Source organism: Mustela lutreola, chromosome 11 (genome assembly GCF_030435805.1).
Source record: "Mustela lutreola isolate mMusLut2 chromosome 11, mMusLut2.pri, whole genome shotgun sequence".
NCBI classification, from domain to species: Eukaryota; Metazoa; Chordata; class Mammalia; order Carnivora; family Mustelidae; genus Mustela; species Mustela lutreola.
This window is the reverse complement of record NC_081300.1, coordinates 94,643,401-94,661,735: the sequence shown is the minus strand read 5'-3', so window position 1 is coordinate 94,661,735 and position 18,335 is coordinate 94,643,401. Positions and strand designations below refer to the sequence as shown.

Here is an 18,335-nt window from a genome sequence, read left to right as displayed (position 1 = left end):
AAACTGTATGCCCAGTTTACAGGAGAGTTAATCCCTTGTTTTATCTGTCTCTGTCATTCCTTGGGCCTTTGTGAAGGAGGTTTTCAGATTTAACCTAAGGGCAGAAGGATGCAGGCGTTTGCCAGGGTCAGGTTTTCCATCCCTGGGCTGTGGAACTCAGCCCCGCTCCCCGAGAGCCGAGGAGGGAGCTGTGCCTTCATCCGCAGCGCCTGGGAAACACACAGGAGCCCCGGCCACGGTCCGGTTCCTATCTGTGGCCCTCCTGCTTCTGCCTGGCTACCGGTTCTTGTCCTCACTTTAAGAGCTTAGGAAAGTGAGGCCAGAGAGTTAAAATAACTGCCCTGGGGTTCAATGGGAAGGTGGTTTTTTGGTTTTTTGTTTTGTTTTGTTTTGTTTTGTTTTTAGTATGTTCACATGGTTTAAAATTGCAGAAGCACACTGTGGCATAAAGTGGGAAGGTTCTCAGCCAGTCAGTTCTCTTTCAATATTGAATTTCTCTTGTGCCCTCCAGAAATACTCTAGCAAACAGATCTGTCCTGTGCATATATTTTCTTAAGTGTTGGTGTGCTGTACACACGTGTGTGCTGAAGCCTGTGATTCTCCCTGTTTTTTGGGAATTGCCATGTCAGTACGCGTGTGGCTCTCTTGTCCCTGTCCACCAGCTGTCTCCTGTTTCCTTGTAACTGCCGGGTTGGAGGGAGTGTGCGCTGTATCTTCTGGTAGACGCTGCCGCACCGGGACCATCTCCGTGGTGTCCCTGTGTTGACTACCCCGTTGCTTTGTCATAAACTTGCTCCATTCAGAACCACTTGGTTGGGGGTGTCGGGGGGGTAGGGAGGTGATCCCAGAATCTGCCTTGGGTTTTGCCATGTTGCTTGCATTCTGCACTAACTGCTTTGGTGGTATTTCCACGAAACGGTTCTGCCAGGCCTTTGATGGAGCAGGTCAGTGGGTAACTGGGAGCATCGGCTTTCCTCCGAGTCCTGGGCGGTGTGACCTGGCGCTGCAGCACAGCGAGGCGCTCTGGAGGCGCGTACCTAATGCCGGAAACGTCAGCCGCCAGTTTGAGAGGGTCTTGGCTAGCGTAAGATCCAGCCAATTCCCGTAGGTCCTCTTCCTCACAGACTCTGGAAAAGTTGCTTAGTTTTTCATACCGCGCACACCCCTCTCCTTGCAGAAACCCTCTGTCTCGGTGCCTTGGCTTCTGGGAGTGAGCAGTTGCTAGTGGCTGCACAGGCTCTCCTGCGCCGTCATCATACCCTGTGTCCCCCTGCTGGGCACTGGCCCATGAGGCAGGACCTGCAGTGAGAGCGGGGGCTGCAGGTGCCGCCTGTGTCTCTTCCCAGGTTACGTTGGCGCAGCTACCGTGGGTGCCGCCGCGTGGTGGTTCATTGCTGCCGACGGAGGGCCCAGGGTGTCCTTCTACCAGCTGGTATGTGTCTGCCTTTTCTCCTCTTCCTAGGGGCAAAGCGTTACAAGGCTGTCCTTGAGCATTTTGTGGTTTGGGTGCCTACCAAATAAGCTTAACCCTCAGATAATTAGCAGTGGCATCTAAGATGATCCTGAAGGACCCAAGGCTTCTCTGGGAGATGGGGTGAGAGCTTGAGTGGGTCCGTGACCTGGGCTTCCTGCGGAACGGGGACAGGGGCCTTGGAAATGAAATGTACTTGACTGATGACAAACTTGATTGGGCATTTGTTGCAGAGCCACTTCCTACAGTGTAAAGATGACAACCCGGACTTTGAAGGAGTGGATTGTGCAATCTTTGAGTCCCCATACCCGATGACAATGGCGCTGTCTGTTCTAGTAACCATAGAGATGTGTAACGCCCTCAACAGGTCAGTGAAACCTCGACAGGCTGGAGCAGGAGCTCCACCAGCCAGGGCACCGGGGAACTGGGTGTCGCAGTTGCTGGAGGATTTGCAGGAAAGCTCCTCCCTCCCAGAAAGAAAGAACAGGCAGCACCGGTTTTAAAAACTTGAGTCGTCATCACCTCCGGGAAGTAGTGGGAGTGCTTAACCACACGCTCCTTCTGAGACAGCGGGGGCCAAAAATAGGGCCTTCGGCGCCCCTGTATGCCGGTGCCCACAGGGAAGGCACTCTTGCCCTGGAGCAGCGAGACAAGTGGTATCCTCCAGTTAAAAGCCAGTGGCAAAAATGGGAATTTTGAAACGGTGTCAGTGTCAAGGGCAATTGAGAGCAGCTTTGAGTCCATTGAAACGGAGTCCGCTGTGCCAAAACCTAGATTTAAAATTGGAAGTTTGTCCTACATCTGAACATTCTTCCTTTAATTTTGCCACAGTAGAAACTTCACTAAGTAGAATTAGGTCAGTGGGCAGTGCCGTGTTCGCCCTGCCTTACTGAAGCATGGTTCGGGACGGTCTTGGTCACTCATGAATAGAGCCCTTGCCTTTTAGGCGGGCATATTTCACGTACGTCTTGTTGTTCTGCAGCTTGTCCGAAAACCAGTCCCTGCTGAGGATGCCCCCCTGGGAGAACATCTGGCTCGTGGGCTCCATCTGCCTGTCCATGTCGCTCCACTTCCTCATCCTCTACGTGGAACCTTTGCCAGTAAGCGCGGGTGGGACCAGGACCGAGGCTGGGGCCTCGCTGCCTGTCCTGCGAGGTCTGGGAGCTTGACAGAGCTTTTTTGTGTCTCAGCTTATTTTCCAGATCACACCGCTGAATCTGACCCAGTGGCTGATGGTGCTGAAAATCTCCTTGCCTGTGATTCTGATGGACGAGACGCTCAAGTTTGTGGCCCGCAACTACCTGGAACCTGGTAAAGAGTGTGTGCAGCCTGCCACCAAGTCCTGCTCGCTCTCGGCATGCACCGATGGGATTTCCTGGCCGTTTGTGCTGCTCATAATGCCCCTGGTGGTCTGGGTCTATAGCACAGACACTAACTTTAGTGATATGTTCTGGTCTTGACTGACAGTTTTACATAAAGAAGATGTTTAACTTAATCAATTAATTTTTTTATTGTTTAAAGCAACTGTCTATTTCTGCTGAATTTTCACATGAACATATTGGCTGGTGAAGGAGATTTCATACTCTAGATTTTGTTTTGCTTTTCTGACTCCAGTGGGGCAAGATTTTCCTTTTTTTATACACATAATTAAAGTGTCCATTGACATGTACAGAGAACTAACACTATTTTATGCAAATATTTTTTTGTAGATGAAAAAGCATGTACAGTGTTCTGTTTAATACTCATCCTTGTATAAAAAAATAGTTGAGCCAGCAGACATTGTCAGCAAATTAATTGGCAGCAGATTTTAGGAAATGAATGTGTGTGGGTTTTTTTTTTTCTTTTTCTAAAACTAAATAGCATGTATTGTGTCTTTTGCATGATCATCTGGATTTAATCTGAGATCACAGTCTAATTTTTATTCATAAGCCAATTTTTCTGCACTGAGCAGAGTACTGCTACCTCAGTCAGTATTTTTTGGTTTGCCACTTCCCTCACTCCCCCGGCCCCCGATCACTCCCACCCCCACTCCTGGCCCCGCTCGGCTGCTTCTCCTGTAGGTTCCGATGGTTCTGTTTACATCAGTCTTAACAAGAGGTATGCCTGTTCTCGCTTGTGCAGAAAACATTGTTCCAGATTCAATCGACTGGGTTCGTGTCCCCCCACGTAGTTTTTAAGGTTATTTATTTAAATGTCTAATGTATTTTATTGTAACAGACATTGTTTTGCCAACATTGCCTATTTCAGTGGCACTTCACAATCTAGTTTAAAAAGGAAAATAAAACATTTTAAATGGACAGAAAAATAACTGTCTTGTTTTTAACTTTTAAGTGGCTTAGCTTGAACTATAACAAATTGTGTCCAATTTTCTCTTAAGTTCTTAGCTCAGAACTTGAGTTTTATTGTGCCCGAGGGGAAGGAGGATCGTGTTCTGCTGCATAGGTATAGCTGTAGGAATGAACACATAGGCACCTGTTGTCGCCCATGATACTTTTTTGCAAGTTTCTGCTGGCCTGTTCTAGCCTGGTGTAGAGAACATAAGGGGGAGTGTGTGTGTATGTGTGTGTGTGTGTGTGTGTGTTTTTGTAAAAATCTGTAAATAGCACATGACCAAATGAACATATTGTATAGAACTATTTTTATTTGAATGTGGCACTAACCAACACAATGGTTACTATGATACGTTGCGCATGTTTGAGATCAGTCTTACCAGCCGTGTGTAAGTCATTAACTGTCCTAACTATGGTGTTTTCCTCCAATGCCTTCCAACATCCATCAACTAACGTGAGTATTCCCTGGACCCCTGATGCTTTAGCCTAAAGGTGACTGCCACTGAGTGAGCTAGCTGTGACACTTAACGAAAACGTCCCTTGTGTCGTGTACTGCTGTGCTCTGTGACTGTCTCCGAGAGCAGCAAGAGTGTGGTGCAGGGTACCTGTGCGCACGCGGGGCGGGCTAGTGGACCCGGGGTGTGACAGCTGTGGACTCCGTGCATGGCCTTGGGACGGCGGCTCGGCCAGATGCTGAGGAGCGTCTGGTGGGAGAGAGACTCGTCGGGAGGGCCTGGCTCCGCTCCCAGCCAGCCTAGTCGCGAGCCAGGGTGAGGGAGGCCTAGGCAGCAGCTCCTTCCCTGTGAGCCCTGGCCTGTTCTTACGAAAGTTCTGGGGCCAGCTGCGAGATGCGATATAAAGGCTCAGTGTTCGGGGGACAGTTCATGGATATTAAGCAAGGTGCCGCTGGCTTCCCGGGTCTGAGTAGAAGGGGCTGGCAGTCCCGGCCTGGCTCACTGAGGTCTCTGAGGAAGGGCGGTTGGTTGGTTTGGCGGAGAATATAGAGGAGGAAGGAGGGTGGGTTTTGCCGATTTTGGCATAAAAAGCAGTTGAGTGATCAAGTGCAAGGAGCGCACTGTGGCTGCAAACCAAGACAGGATGTCTGAGCTTGCTGGTGTGCTCGTCCGGGAAGCCAGACTTACCAGACAGCTTTCCCTGCTCTGGTTCCTTGATACAGTGGCATTTGCAGAAGAAGTGCAATGTGGTTTGCTGCCGTGAGAGACACACGCGGCCCCAGATGACCCTGGGCCGGCTCTGGCCTTGTGGTTTCTCAGCTTCAGGCCTGTCCAGCCCATGGAGGTGGTTCAGGCACCCACTTGGCTCAGCCCAGGCTGCTGGGAGCGTCCCCTTGTCAGCTCTGCGTCAGGCTCTGCTGCTGAGAAACACGCGCACGGGAGCCCCCTCCTCAGCCACAGAGCTGTTGTGGGCACATCCCTGGCCTCGGGCCTCCCGCAGTGCGGGGCAGGTGCCCAGACCCAGCCTCACCCAGCCCTGGCGGGAAAGCACAGGTGGCCTCTGCTTTTGCCGCCATCAGGACTAGTCAGGGTAATGTTTTCAGACTCACCAAAACTTGTCCGTGTTCTCCTCGAGAGAAAGGTAGGCCTCGCATGGCTTCTTTGATAGGGCTCGGCTGGGAAGGTGGCGATCTCACGTCCCCAGCGGGGGTCCCAATCCAGCAGCTCATTCTTCGTCTGCACAGAGCAGGGGGCACAGGGCGCAGAGCGAGCTGCACGAGCTCCCAGACAGGCAGGGCCGGTGCCAGCCTCCCCGACAAGCGGCTGCTACATCAACCCTGACTGGGTCTCAGCCCCCTGAATGTCCTTGCGGTGGCAGACCTCAGGGGTAGGCGACTACAGGCGTTAGCTCAAGGTCTGTACAGCACCTGCCCGCCGCCGGAGCAGTGCGCAGTGCCCTGAGCTAAGGCCGCCACATCGTCTGTTGCCTTTTTAACGTAACCACGGTAATCCCCTTCCTTCTTCAGAGAGGGGGTAAGGAGCGCGGCTCCCCTTCTAGAACCAGGCAGGACCAGCCCCCTGGGAGGAAGGGTAGGGAACGGGAGGAGCCAGAGGCTTCGCACTCTGCCACGCTGCTCACCTCTGCTTCACCTTCCTTACCGTGTGCACTGCTAACCCAGAACCTCCCCTCCTCTTGCCCATCTCCCTTGCGTCACATCTGAAGCGATTCCATGTCTGCCTGCTGGGGTTCTTCTGTGAGCCAGGGTGGCCTTTGCTCTTTAGCTGGACGACAGGGGTCCGGGTTGCCAAGCCAGTGCTTCTGGCTGCTACCCTACGTAGGCAGCGCCTCAGGGACAGTTCATCAGAAATGCTGGTCTTGAAATCTTAAAAGGTCAAACTGAATACTCCTTCTCGCTATTCCTTGTCACTATTAATCTTAAATAGTTATTCTAACATTTCTTTCCCATATATCATAAAGCTGATTTCCTCTCTCTTTCCTTTTCAGCAATACTGGAGTAACCGCTTCCTAAACCATTTTGCAGAAATATAAGGGTGTTCGGTTGCGTGCATGTGCGTTTTTAGCAACACATCTACCAGCCCTCTGCATGATTGATGTTGGGGGAAAAAGAAAAGTAGAAAAAGTCCCCAACTCATTGTGTGTTATGTGGAGGAAACGTATTACCAACGGGGTTTAGCTTTTAAATCAAAATAGTAATTACAAATGTACAATTTAGCTTAATGAATCAGAAAGCCTCTCCAGAGAACTTTGGTTTCTTTGCTGCAAGAAGAATGAGGTTCTGAAACCTTATCTGAGAACTCAGAAGCCATCAGCCAAGTCTCCATGTTTCTCTGTGCAAAATGTCATAGTTTATATAAATGTACAATACTCAGTTGTAATGCATGCCTTCAGTTGTAAGTAGCCAGATTTCTCTGTGGTGTCATTTAAACCTGCTACTTTTTAATTGGCCCTGTACAGTTTGCTTATTTATAAATCTATTGAAAACACTACAGGTGTTGAAAGGTTAGAATGTAGGCCTCTAGTTCATAACTTGTTACCTTTTTTTGAGTGTGCAAACAGCTATTTTGCACTGTATTAAATGTAACTTATTTAATGAAATCAGAAACCGTAGACAGATGTTGGTGCAATACGACTTTTGTGATGCATTTATCTTAATAAAATGCTAACCGTCAATTTATCACAAAGCATGTTTGACTTAGACTGTAAATAGAGATCAGTTGTCTGTTTCTGTGCTGGTAACAAGCATTGCACAGACATGGTTTCGGGTAAATAAATCTATTCTATGATAAGTTCACGGTGTGGTGCTGACTGTTCTCCGGCGGGAGGAAGGGGTGAGGGGCATTGAGGGCCTCCAGCCCCGCACCCCAAAGGGTTTTTACCTTCCGGTGGGGGGAGGTCTCAGACTTGACTTTCCGGGAAGGAGATGTGCTCGTATGTCACACAGCTCAGGTGTGGGGCAAACGGCATGTCTTGTCATTGGGTTTGCAGAAAGATGTTTTGAAAAGTTGTCAGCATCTTGGAGATGGTGCCAGGGGAGAGAGGCTTCGCATGCTGTTCAGATGGAAAAGGTAAAATCCCGCACTGCGGCTGCAGCAGCGGATTCGTCCGCTTGAGGGTCATTTCGTGCCGCTCTAGCAGGCATGGGTTTGAGCTGGGGCATTTCTCTACTTTCCAAATAACCTACAATGATTCTTTTATCATTAAAAAAAAAAAAAAAGGCAGTGAGGCAAGGATAGGCAAGGATAAACCTAATAAAAGGCACAAATCCTAGCAACCACAGAGAAGGAAGAAATAGTTGATAAAAATTTGATAAACTAACATCCATTCTTGACGGAAGGAAAAAGTCCGTTTCCATAATTCCCATTTCATGACCTACTGAAAACGGAACGAGCAGTCCTGACGCAGCCCGAATGCCGCTCGCCCTTGTGCCCGCTACTCGACACTCCGGCCGTCTCTGCGCCCAGGCGGCCGGCGGGGCGACGCCTGCAAGAGAACAGAAAGCCCCGAGAGTCTCCCTAGGTCCGTGGTAAGATCCTGTTCTTAGGGAAGTTTAATAATTCGGAGGGAACGGACATCGTGGTGATAGGAAATTCATATATTAATGATAAATGAAGATACCGGCGCACATTTTAGTCAAATAGGAGAAAAGCTGGTGTGTGAGAGTGTGAGGAAGCTGGTAGTTCAGCTCAGTAGGTCGGAGCTGGGGCATTTGCTCAGTTGTTGGTCATCTTGAGAAAACAGCTGAATCCCCCTTCTGCCCAGTCAGTTGTAAATGAATCAAAAAATTTGAAAAATGAAACAAAGCCGCCAAAAGGAAAATGGCTAAATGCCCCAGGCAAAAGAAAACGAGAATGGCTTATAAATAAGAGACGTACAGCCCCACAGGCCAAATCCCAGTGAGACGGCGGTGGTGCCCATCAGCTGACCAATGGGCCCTGTGCCACCAAGGAGGCGGGGAACTGCCGTCTCCGCTACACCGCGCACAAGCACGGACCTCCCCGCACCGCCCGGCGGGCCCGCTCCTGCCCATCTGCGAGAAGCCCTCACCGGTGCTGGAGGAGTCCCGCCGGCACGTTTATCAAAGCATCAGAACAAACCGAAGGGACCAACAGCAGGGCAACAAGTACGTGGCCTCTGAGACAGGTTCAGATGACTCCCCAGCGATGACAATGAGGGAACTGGGACTGCAGAGATCAACAGAAATCTCCGGGCACCGTGGAAACCAAGTGCAGTATACACAAAGTCCAAAATCTGCAAAAAACCCGAAACACTTAAGTGTTACATATGTGGGTGTTCATTATGCCTGTTTGCATGTCTGGATTTTTTTTTTTTTCTTTTTTTTTCTTTTTTAAGAAAACCATAGGGGCGCCTGGGTGGCTCAGTCGTTAAGCCTCTGCCTTTGGCTCAGGTCATGATCCCAGGGTCTTGGGATCGAGCCCCCCATCGGGCTCCTGCTCCCTGGGAAGCCTGCTTCTCCCTCTTCCACTCCCCCTGCTTATGTTCCTTTCTCACAGTGTCTCTCTCTGTAATAAATAAATAAAATCTTAAAAAAAAAAAAAAGAAAAAGAAAAGAACAGAACACCACAAAAGTACTAGGAGAGAACATGGAAGATGACCAGCTTTTCCAAACAGGACACCAAATCCCAGAAGAAAAGGGGATAAATTGATTACGTATAAAGGTTAAAATTTGGAACAATACTAACTGAGTTAGGAAAATAGATCTGCTGTGCCTGTGACAAAGAGTGAATTCCCCCTTCACGTGATCGGCAGAAGTCAGAGGTTGACGGATGCTGAGCTCTGCCTTGCAGCTGGCGTCAGAAAAACCGTATTCGTGCTGATGGGCAGCAGAGCAACTGGCCCAGCCTTTGGAGAGCAACTTGACACGTCATGTAGGTTTTTACACATCCACGCCCCTTGGTCAAGCACTTCACTTGAGTGAAATCCTCCCACATGCACAAAAGCAACAAAATCTTGCTGTAGGATTATGTAGTAAAAAATCAGAAATAGTCCAGATGCCCATCAAGAGGCAAGGCAAGGTGTTGAATAAACTAAGAACATTGATGCCAGGGAATATTATGCAGTCTTCAAAACATGAGGTAGATATGTGCAGACCAGCAAGGAATGACCGCCAATCGGTGATGTCTGCCAGTGAAATAATTCAAGTGCAGAACAGCTTACATGCTATTCTATCGTTCATTTTTGAAAGATTTTATTTTTTTTTATTTGACAGAGATCTCAAGTAGGCAGAGAGGCAGGCAGAGAGGGGAAGCAGGCTCCCCACTGAGCAGAGAGCCTGATGTGGGGCTCGATCCCAGGACCCTGAGATCATGATCTGAGCTGAAGGCAGAGGCTTAACCCACCGAGCCACCCAGGCACCCCACTATCGTTCATTTCTTAAAAACAGGAGGAAGTTAACAGTTTCCAGGAATGATGGTTACTGAGAGGAACTGATAATACTGTGATACAGATGGCGGGTGTTGGAAGCCAGTGTTCTCACTGTGGGAGTGGAGTGGGAGGTTAGATAAGGGGAGAAGGCTAGAGTGATTCACATGGTAATTAATAACAGTTGGAGAGGGGCGCCTGGGTGGCTCAGTGGGTTAAGCCGCTGCCTTCGGCTCAGGTCATGATCTCAGGGTCCTGGGATCGAGTCCCGCATCGGGCTCTCTGCTCAGCAGGGAGCCTGCTTCCCTTCCTCTCTCTCTGCCTGCCTCTCTGCCTACTTGTGATCTCTCTCTGTCAAATAAATAAATAAAATCTTTAAAAAAAAAAAATAACAGTTGGAGGTACCAGCATAAATTAATATTTAATGTTGCTACAGATGATTTTATGTAGACATATTTCTTAGGGCACCTGGATGGCTCAGTTAAGCGTTGGCCTTCCGCTCCGGTCATGATCTCAGGGTCCTGGGATCAAGACCTACATCGGGCTCCTTGCTCAGTTCAATGCCAGGGCAGGGGACATGCTTCTGCCTCTCCCTCTGCCACTCCCCCCTGCTTGTGCTCTCTCACTGTCTCTCTGTCAAATACATAAAATCTTGTTTAAACATGAAATATTTCTAGTTAGGTGTAGGTGTCCATGCGCTTCCTTGCGCCGTCAACTGAGAGGGCCAAGCAACGAGGACACCGCAGCGGGACTGAGCACGCACTGCCGTTCTCCAGTGAAAGGAATCAGATCTCCTTAGAGACCTGGCAGATTCCGGGGCCAAGCCAGGAAATGTGCAACACGCGCCTGGAGAACGCTGCGGTGTCCAGAAGCGCAGCAGTACGAAAACAAACAAAAAGCAATGATCAAAGATGGGGTATATCGGAGGGACAGAGGAGCCAACTGAAAAGGCTTTGGGTAGCCGAAACCAAAACAATCTCAGCAACAAAATCATGGCGTACTGGATTATAATCCAAAGTGTGGAAAAAATATCCATGAGTCTATCCTGACTTAAACAGGAGAAACTAGAACTCTCCCATGCAGAAAAAATCCAGGTAATTTCTTTTTTTTTTTTTTAAGATTTTATTTTTTATTTGACAGAGATCACAAGTGGGCAGAGAGGCAGGCAGAGAGAGAAAGGGAAGCAGGCTTCCCGCTGAGCAGAGAGCCCCATGCGGGACTCGATCCCAGGACCCTGAGACCATGAAGGCAGCGGCTCAACCCACTGAGCCACCCAGGCGCCCAAAATCCAGGTAATTTCCGTAGGTAACTCGGCCCCCAGGGAGGTGAACCTCGACTCCCGTTTGTGAGCGTGAGCGGCGCCCAGTGGCCTCCCCGAGAGCACGTCCCTGTGGCTGGGAAGTCACCCACCACGGAGAGCCCTGCAGACACTACCTCAGCCCAGTGAGCTCATCTTGAGAGCATGTGCCCTTGACAGGAAGTGATGAGAGCGGCATTTTACCTGTGGTCTTCCTCCCCAAAACACGTAATCTCAGTCTAATCAAAGAGAAAACATCTGACAAATCCCGAAGACAAACCTGCGAGATACCCGGGCCGGGCCTCCGTAAAGCCGCCGAGGTCATCAAGAACAAGGCAAATCTGAGAAACTAACAGCCAAGAAGAGCCTCAGGACACGTGAGAACAGCACGTGAAATGGAATCCTGGGGGATCCTGGCGGGGAGAAAGGCAAAACCTAAAGCCTGAACGAACTACGAACTGTAGCCAATAATAACATAAATACCAGTTTATAATAATACATAAGCACCGGGACGAATGTACCAGATCATCATGAAATGCTGAAGTTAGGGGAAGCGGGGCCCAGGGTATGTAGGCCCCTTCCACGCCATGTGCTCATTTTTCCCTATGTCTATAAATATTCTAAAATTAAAAGTTTATTTTAAAATGCTGGGGTAAATATATATTTTTTAATCTGTATAGAAGTATCAAAGAACTACAAGATAGTACAGAAATTCCAGGCCAAAATCTAAGCAGCAGCAAGGAGAGATCACAATCTCCAAGGTCACTTTTCCCCTCTCCAAATACACTCAGCAGCGAAAACACGAGAGTGGGGGTTTGGGGAGTTCACAGGGTGAACAAGCAAAGTCAAATCCAGGGTCCACCAAAAGTGAGAAGTCTCCTAGGACATTCAGCTGTGACGCCAAAGGACTAACAGCTCAGGATAAAGGCAAACCAGAAACAAAGCTGCCCTCCCTTCCCCAAAACTCGAAGGGCTGTAAGGCTCTAGGCCATGGTGCAGAGCAGAAGCAGGAAAATACACCCACCCCGGAGGGAGTGTAAACACCGGCTCTCCAGGCTGTGCAGCCCAAACTGTAGCCTGGGGATGGTCTATGAAGCCTCAAGGCATGAATTCAAAGTCGCAGGCGGTACACCTGAGGCCCAGGCAGAACTAAATGTCGATCCTCCCTAGAGGAGAACACCTTCATTTTATGTCAGGAGATCTACACAACTGTTTTGCAAAGCAGCCTACAGTAAAAGCGAACTAAGTATGCAAGAAAACAAGGCACTATGAGTGAAAGGCAGCAGTAATAAACATGACAGGTCTATCTAAACTTCACATATTAGAAGCATTAGATATAGGGGACCTGCATGGCTCAGTTGGTTAAGCGACTGCCTTTGGCTCAGGTTATGATCCTGGAGTCCCCGGATGGAGTCCCACATCGGGCTCCCTGCTCAGCAGGGAGTCTGCTTCTCCTACTGACCTCTCTTCTGTCATGCTCCCTCTCATCCTTTCTCTCACAAATAAATAAAATCTTTAAAAAAAAAAAAAAGTATTAGATCAAAAACACCCCTGGCTTACTTTGTTTAAAGAAAAATAAACAGGGCACCCGGGTGGCTCAGTCTGTTGAACGTGTGCCTGCAACTCAGGTCATATCTCCAGGTCCTGGGATGGAGCCCCAGGTCAGGCTTCCTGCTCAGCAGGGTGTCTGCTTCTCTCTCTCTCTCTCTCTCTCTCTATCTCTATCTCTATCTCTATCTCTATCTCCTCCTCCCTCTGCCCGTCCCCACCATTCATTCTCTCTCTTAAATAAATAAATAAAACCTTACAAAATAAAGAACAATAAACCTACCTGAAAATCTGCAGGAGACAGGAATTTTTTAGTATTTTATTTATTTATTTGACAGAGATCACAAGTAGGCAGAGAGGTAGGCAGAGAGATGGGGGGGGGGGCGGGAAGCAGGCTCCCCGCTGAGCAGAGAGCCCAATGTGGGGCTCGATCCCAGGACCCCGAGATCACAACCTGAGCTGAAGGCAGAGGCTTACCCCACTGAGCCACCCAGGCGCCCGAAGAGGAGGCAGGAAATTATAAGAAGTGAACATACAGAGTCAATAGGAAAGTCAAATAGGATTGTAGAGATGAGAAGAACAATCACCAAAATTAAAAACTGGGGGACTGATGTGGCATCAGAGCGGACACCGCAAAGTAACAAATGAAGTGGAAGACAGCTAAGAAGTTAACTAGAATGCACCAAAGAAAGAAAAAAAAAAAAAACTGAAAATACGGAAGAAAGATTAAAGTACCCGGTAGACAAACTGAGAAAGGTGACAATGTCAAATGTGTATTTCATCGTGGCTTCAGACGTCAAGAGCATGAGAAGGTTATTATTTGAAGAGATAATGACCAAGAATTTCCTACAAGTGATAGAAGACAGTAATCCAAGACACGAAAATCTCAACAAATCCCAAATAGGGTAAGTGAAAAGAAATCCAGCTGTTGACGGGGTAGAGTGAACTGCAGAAAACCAAAGACAAAGAGAAAATCTTCAAAGCAGCGGGGCGGGCGGGGAGCCACTCTCTTTACCTCTCCACGAGTGACCCCGCTGGCTTCGAGGGACCCGCGGAGGCCGGAAAACCCGCACGACAGCTTCACAGGCTGAAAATTACTGGCAACCTAGAATTCTAAACCTGGAAAAGAACATACAGTATTTAAAGGAGCAAAGTAAAATAAAAGTATTTTCAGACAAACAAGAACGGAGAGTTCTTCACCAACAGACCCACACTCAGGGACATTCCAGATGGCGCAGAGGGAATTGCTCTAAGTGGCCTGGGGCCTCTGCCATCCAGGAGCCCAGCAAAGACCCCGGCCGGCTACACACACAGATACACGCATGCGACGACTCCTCGGGGAAGCAGAAGACGGGCAACACTAACGAAGCAACAGAAGGAAACAATGAAAGAACAAATGGAAAGGGTAATAGAAGCTGACAGGCAGCCCCAAATATAATTAAGAGTAACACTCCAAGGGCGCCTGGGTGGCTTGGTCGTTGAGTGGCTGCTTTCAGCTCAGGTCACGATCTCAGGGTCCTGGGAATCAGGCCCGTGTTGGGCTCCTAACTCAGCTGGGAGCCCGCTTCTCCGTCTGCCCATCCACCTGCTTGTGCTTCCCCAAACCCCATTGCTCTGTCAAGTAAACAAATAAAATCCAAAAAAAGAAAGAAAAAGAAAATTAAGAATTTGCTTTTTTTTTTTTTTTAAGATTTTATTTATTCATTTGACAGAGACACAGCAAGAGAAGGAACACAAGCAGGGGGAGTGGGAGAAGGAGAAGCAGGCTTCCTGCTAAGCAGGGAGCCCGATGCAGGGCTCGATCCCAGGATCCTGGGATCATGACCTAAGCCGAAGGGAGAGGCTTAACCACTGAGCCACCCAGATGCCCCCAAGAATTTGCATTTTTATTTTTTTAAAGATTTTATTTATTTGACAGACAGAGACCACAAGTAGGCAGAGAGGCAGGCAGAAGGAGAGGGGGGAAGCAGACTGCCCGCTGAGCAGACAGCCCGATGTGGGGCTCGATCTCAGGACCCTGGAATCATGACCTGAGCCGAAGGCAGAGGCTTAACCCACTGAGCCACCCAGGCGCCCCAAGAATTTGCTTTTTATTTATTTATTTATTTATTTTTATTTTTTTAAAGATTTTTATTTATTTGATAGAGATCACAAGTAGGCAGAGAGGCAGGCAGAGAGAGAGGGAAGCAGGCTCCCCGCTGAGCAGAGAGCCCGATGTGGGGCTCGATCCCAGGACCCTGAGATCATGACCTGAGCCGAAGGCAGAGGCCCAAACCACTGAGCCACCCAGGTGCCCCAAGAATGTGCTTTTTAAATAAAGTCTGCTGATGAACTCCTGCAGCTGCAAGAAGTGGGGTGGTGTGTACACATAGACTTGGGCAGCTTCAGATTAGTTCTAGAAAACTACACAAAAAAACTCTTAACTACTGTCATTTCTATAGGAGGAAACTGAGAGAAGAAAGGCAGACTGAGGAAATTTAACCCTATGCCCTTTTGAAAATTATGAATCTAACTTAAACATATCTGACCCTGATACTAACAATTTTATGGAGCGACAGAGAGCTAAACATACCCAAAGCACTGCTAAGAGTAACATCAGGGGGGGCGCCTGGGTGGCTCAGTGGGTTAAACCGCTGCCTTCGGCTCAGGTCATGGTCTCAGGGTCCTGGGATCGAGTCCCGCGTCGGGCTCTCTGCTCAGCAGGGAGCCTGCTTCCTTCTCTCTCTCTCTCTCTGCCTGCCTCTCAGTGTACTTGTAATTTCTCTCTGTCAAATAAATAAATAAAATCTTAAAAAAAAAAAAAAAAAAAAGAGTAACATCAGGGGGTCTTGCTTTTCCTAGTACTGACAATTTTCATAAAGTGGTAGTAATTAAGACAGCACAGTGTAGGTCTGGGACAGAAAACTACTGACCATACGGAAGGGAGCGCAGACAGATGTGCTTATCTGGGAACACCTGACTTTGGACAAAGCTGGCTTCATAAGTCGGTGAGAGAAGCAGTTTTGCGATAATTGGTGGTTATACAGGTTTAAACATAAATGAAAAACAAATCAATAAACTTGGATTCTTACCTGCCTGGGTGGCTCAGTTCGTTAAGCGTCTGCCTTCTGCTCTGGTCATGATCCTGGGGTCCTGGGGTGGAGCCCCAAGTCAGGCTCCCGGCTCAGCAGGGAACCTGCTTCTCCCTCTGCCTGCTGCTCCCCCTGCTTGTGCTCTCTGACAAATAAATTAATAAAAATCTTTAGAAAATTAAAAAAAAAAAAAGGGTCCCTATCTTATAACACACGAATGGGAGAAAAGATTTTTGCTCTGAGATACATATTTCCTAAGAAAATAACAACTACAGGGTGCCTGGGTGGCTCAGTTGGTTAAGCACCTGACTCTTCGTTTCAGTTCAGGTCATGATCTCAGGGTGCTGAGATCAAGCCCTGCCTCGGGCTCCACGCTCACCATGGAGTCTGCTTGAGATTCGCTCTCTCCCTCCCCCTCCGCCCCTCCCCACTCTTTCTCTCTCTCTAAAACAAATAAATAAATCTTAAAAAAAAAAAAGAAAATACAAACTTTTCTATAAATACTATTTTCTATTTCTATACAACTAAAGAAAAAGATTTATAATTTACATTAAAATTAAGACCTGTGTTAATCAAAAGATACTATAAAGAGAATGAAAACGCAAACCATAAACTGGAAAATTTTTGCCACTCCTGTTCTGAATTATATCTAGAATATATAAAGAATTTCTGTGAATTAAAAAGAGAAAAATAAACGACCCAATAGAAAAGTGGGGGGGTAGATTTTATAGAAGAGGGAACACAAATAGTTCCTAAACATATGAAACGATGTTCAATCTTGTCATAAAACAGAAAAACATAAACTAAAAACATTGTATCATCTCACACCTACTCTGTTGCAAAAAATTAAGGGTAAGATCAAATGCTAGCGAGGAAGTGGGACAAAGAACAGCAGTTTTTGTTTTTTTTTTAAGGTTTTATTTATTTGAGACAGAAGGCAAGAACAAGTGGGGTAGGAGGATCAGGAGAGGGAGAAGCAGACTCCCCACTGACCAGGGAGCCCGATGTGAGAACACAGAGATCATGACCTGAGCCAAAGGCAGACAGCTAACCAACTGAGCCACCCAGGTGGCCCAAAGGACTGCAGCTGTACGTGTAAATGTATACAGCTTCTTTGGAAAACAGTTTGATAGTAACTAGTAAAACTGAACATGTCTATACCCTGTACCCACCAATTCCGCCTCTGGATATATAACCCTACGGAAATGTGTGCTTATGAGACACATACAAGGGACACCTGGGTGGCTCAGTCATTAAGCATCTGCCTTCATCTCAGGTTGTGATCCCAGGGTCCTGGGATGGAGCCCCGCATCGGGCTCCCTGCTTGGCAGGAAGCCCGTTTCTCCCTCTCCCACTTCCCCTGCTGATGTTCCCACTCCTGCTGTGTCTCTGTCAAATAAATAAAATCTTAAAAAAAAAAAAAAAGACACATACAAAAGTATATATAACAGCACTGTTTGAAACAAGGATCAGAAACTGAAATGTCCATCAGTGGAAGAATTAGTAAGGTGTGGGTGTTACAACCAAACATTATACACTAGATGATTATATATTATTACATAGCAATGGAATTATATCATATAGCAATGAAAAATGAATGAGGCGTCCTACAAAATCCCTGACCAGTCCTCCCCCAAATCGTCAAGGTCATCAAAAACAAGTCTGAGAAACTTTCACAGCCAAGAGGAGGCTTAGGAGAAATGATAACTACATGTGTTGTACTATCCCGGATGGGATCCTGAAACAGAAAAAGGGCACCAGGTAAAAACTAAGAACATGTAAGTAAACTATGGATGTTATTAAGTCCATAATGCATTGGGGGATGGGAAAGGGGCTTGGGTGGCTCAGTCAGTTAAGCATCCAACTCCTGGTTTTGGATCAGGTCATGATCTCGGGGTTGTGAGGTTAAGCCCCGTGTGGGGCTCTATAGTCGGCAAGGAGTCCGCTTGGGGTCCTCTCCTTCCCACTCCCTCTACGCCCCCACTCCCACTCGTACTCTCTCTCAAATAAATAAAATCTGAAAAATGTCTATTAATTAAAACATGAATGAGTTACAGCATTAACATGGATCAATTGAAAAAATAACATTAAGCAAAAGATACCATGGAAAAACAGACCTGACTCCACTTACATTAAGTTCAGGAACAAGCAAATAAATGTGTTGTTTAGGATAAGATACGGTAAAACTCAAATAAATGTGTTGTTTAGGATATGGTAAAACTACAACTGAGTAACGGTCTTATTGCACAGGTGAGAAAGATTAGCTCACCACTTGCCCAAGGTTCACACGACCTTCCAGGGTCAGAAAATAAAGGAAGTGTAAAAACAAAATTGAGGGGGCGCCTGGGTGGCTCAGTGGGTTAGGCCTCTGCCTTTGGCTCGGGTCGTGATCCTGGGGTCCGGGGATCGAGTCCTGCATTGGGCTCTCTGCTCCGGCAGGGAGCCTGCTTCCCAGCCCCCGACCCCTGCCTACTTGTGACGTTAGATAAAAAAATCTTCCAAAAAAAAAAAAAATGAGAATAGTTGTTGCCTCTGGCAAGGGTCGTGGGTGGAGGGGGAAGGAGGGAGGGAAGGCCTGTGGTCAGGTCTCAGCAGGGGCAGGCGGGGAGGAAGGGGCGTCCGGGACCGTGAAGCATGCCATTTCTTGTCCTGAGTGGAGTGTGCACATGTGTTCGAGCTGTGCTTCTTTAAATACTACATGTTTTCATATACTTCTGTATGTATGCCATACTACACAAATTTATGTTTTTATTAAAAAAGAA

General features: G+C 47.7%; 1 protein-coding gene and 1 long non-coding RNA gene across 3 annotated transcripts in view; one reads left to right on the top strand and one right to left on the bottom strand.

Annotated features, from left to right (window-relative positions):
- ATP2A2 (ATPase sarcoplasmic/endoplasmic reticulum Ca2+ transporting 2) overlaps window positions 1–7,064 on the top strand; it is a 59,992-nt gene extending 52,928 nt beyond the window's left edge. The window contains exons 17-21 of one of the 2 annotated variants that reach the window (XR_009345960.1): window positions 1,347–1,432; window positions 1,705–1,838; window positions 2,454–2,571; window positions 2,662–4,255; window positions 6,262–7,064. Coding sequence is in view for 1 of the 2 variants with exons in the window: in XM_059140138.1 (XP_058996121.1) it covers window positions 1,347–1,432; window positions 1,705–1,838; window positions 2,454–2,571; window positions 2,662–2,782; window positions 6,262–6,275 (473 nt within the window). In the remaining variant the exon portion in view is untranslated. The remainder of the gene's footprint in view (window positions 1–1,346; window positions 1,433–1,704; window positions 1,839–2,453; window positions 2,572–2,661; window positions 4,256–6,261) is intronic. The other variant, XM_059140138.1, reaches the window with a different exon arrangement.
- On the bottom strand, window positions 6,894–18,335 carry LOC131811512 (uncharacterized). Its single transcript, XR_009345961.1, has 3 exons — window positions 15,574–18,335; window positions 13,518–13,621; window positions 6,894–8,526 (listed from the first exon to the last, which is right to left on the bottom strand). It is a non-coding gene; the product is annotated as an uncharacterized LOC131811512 (long non-coding RNA).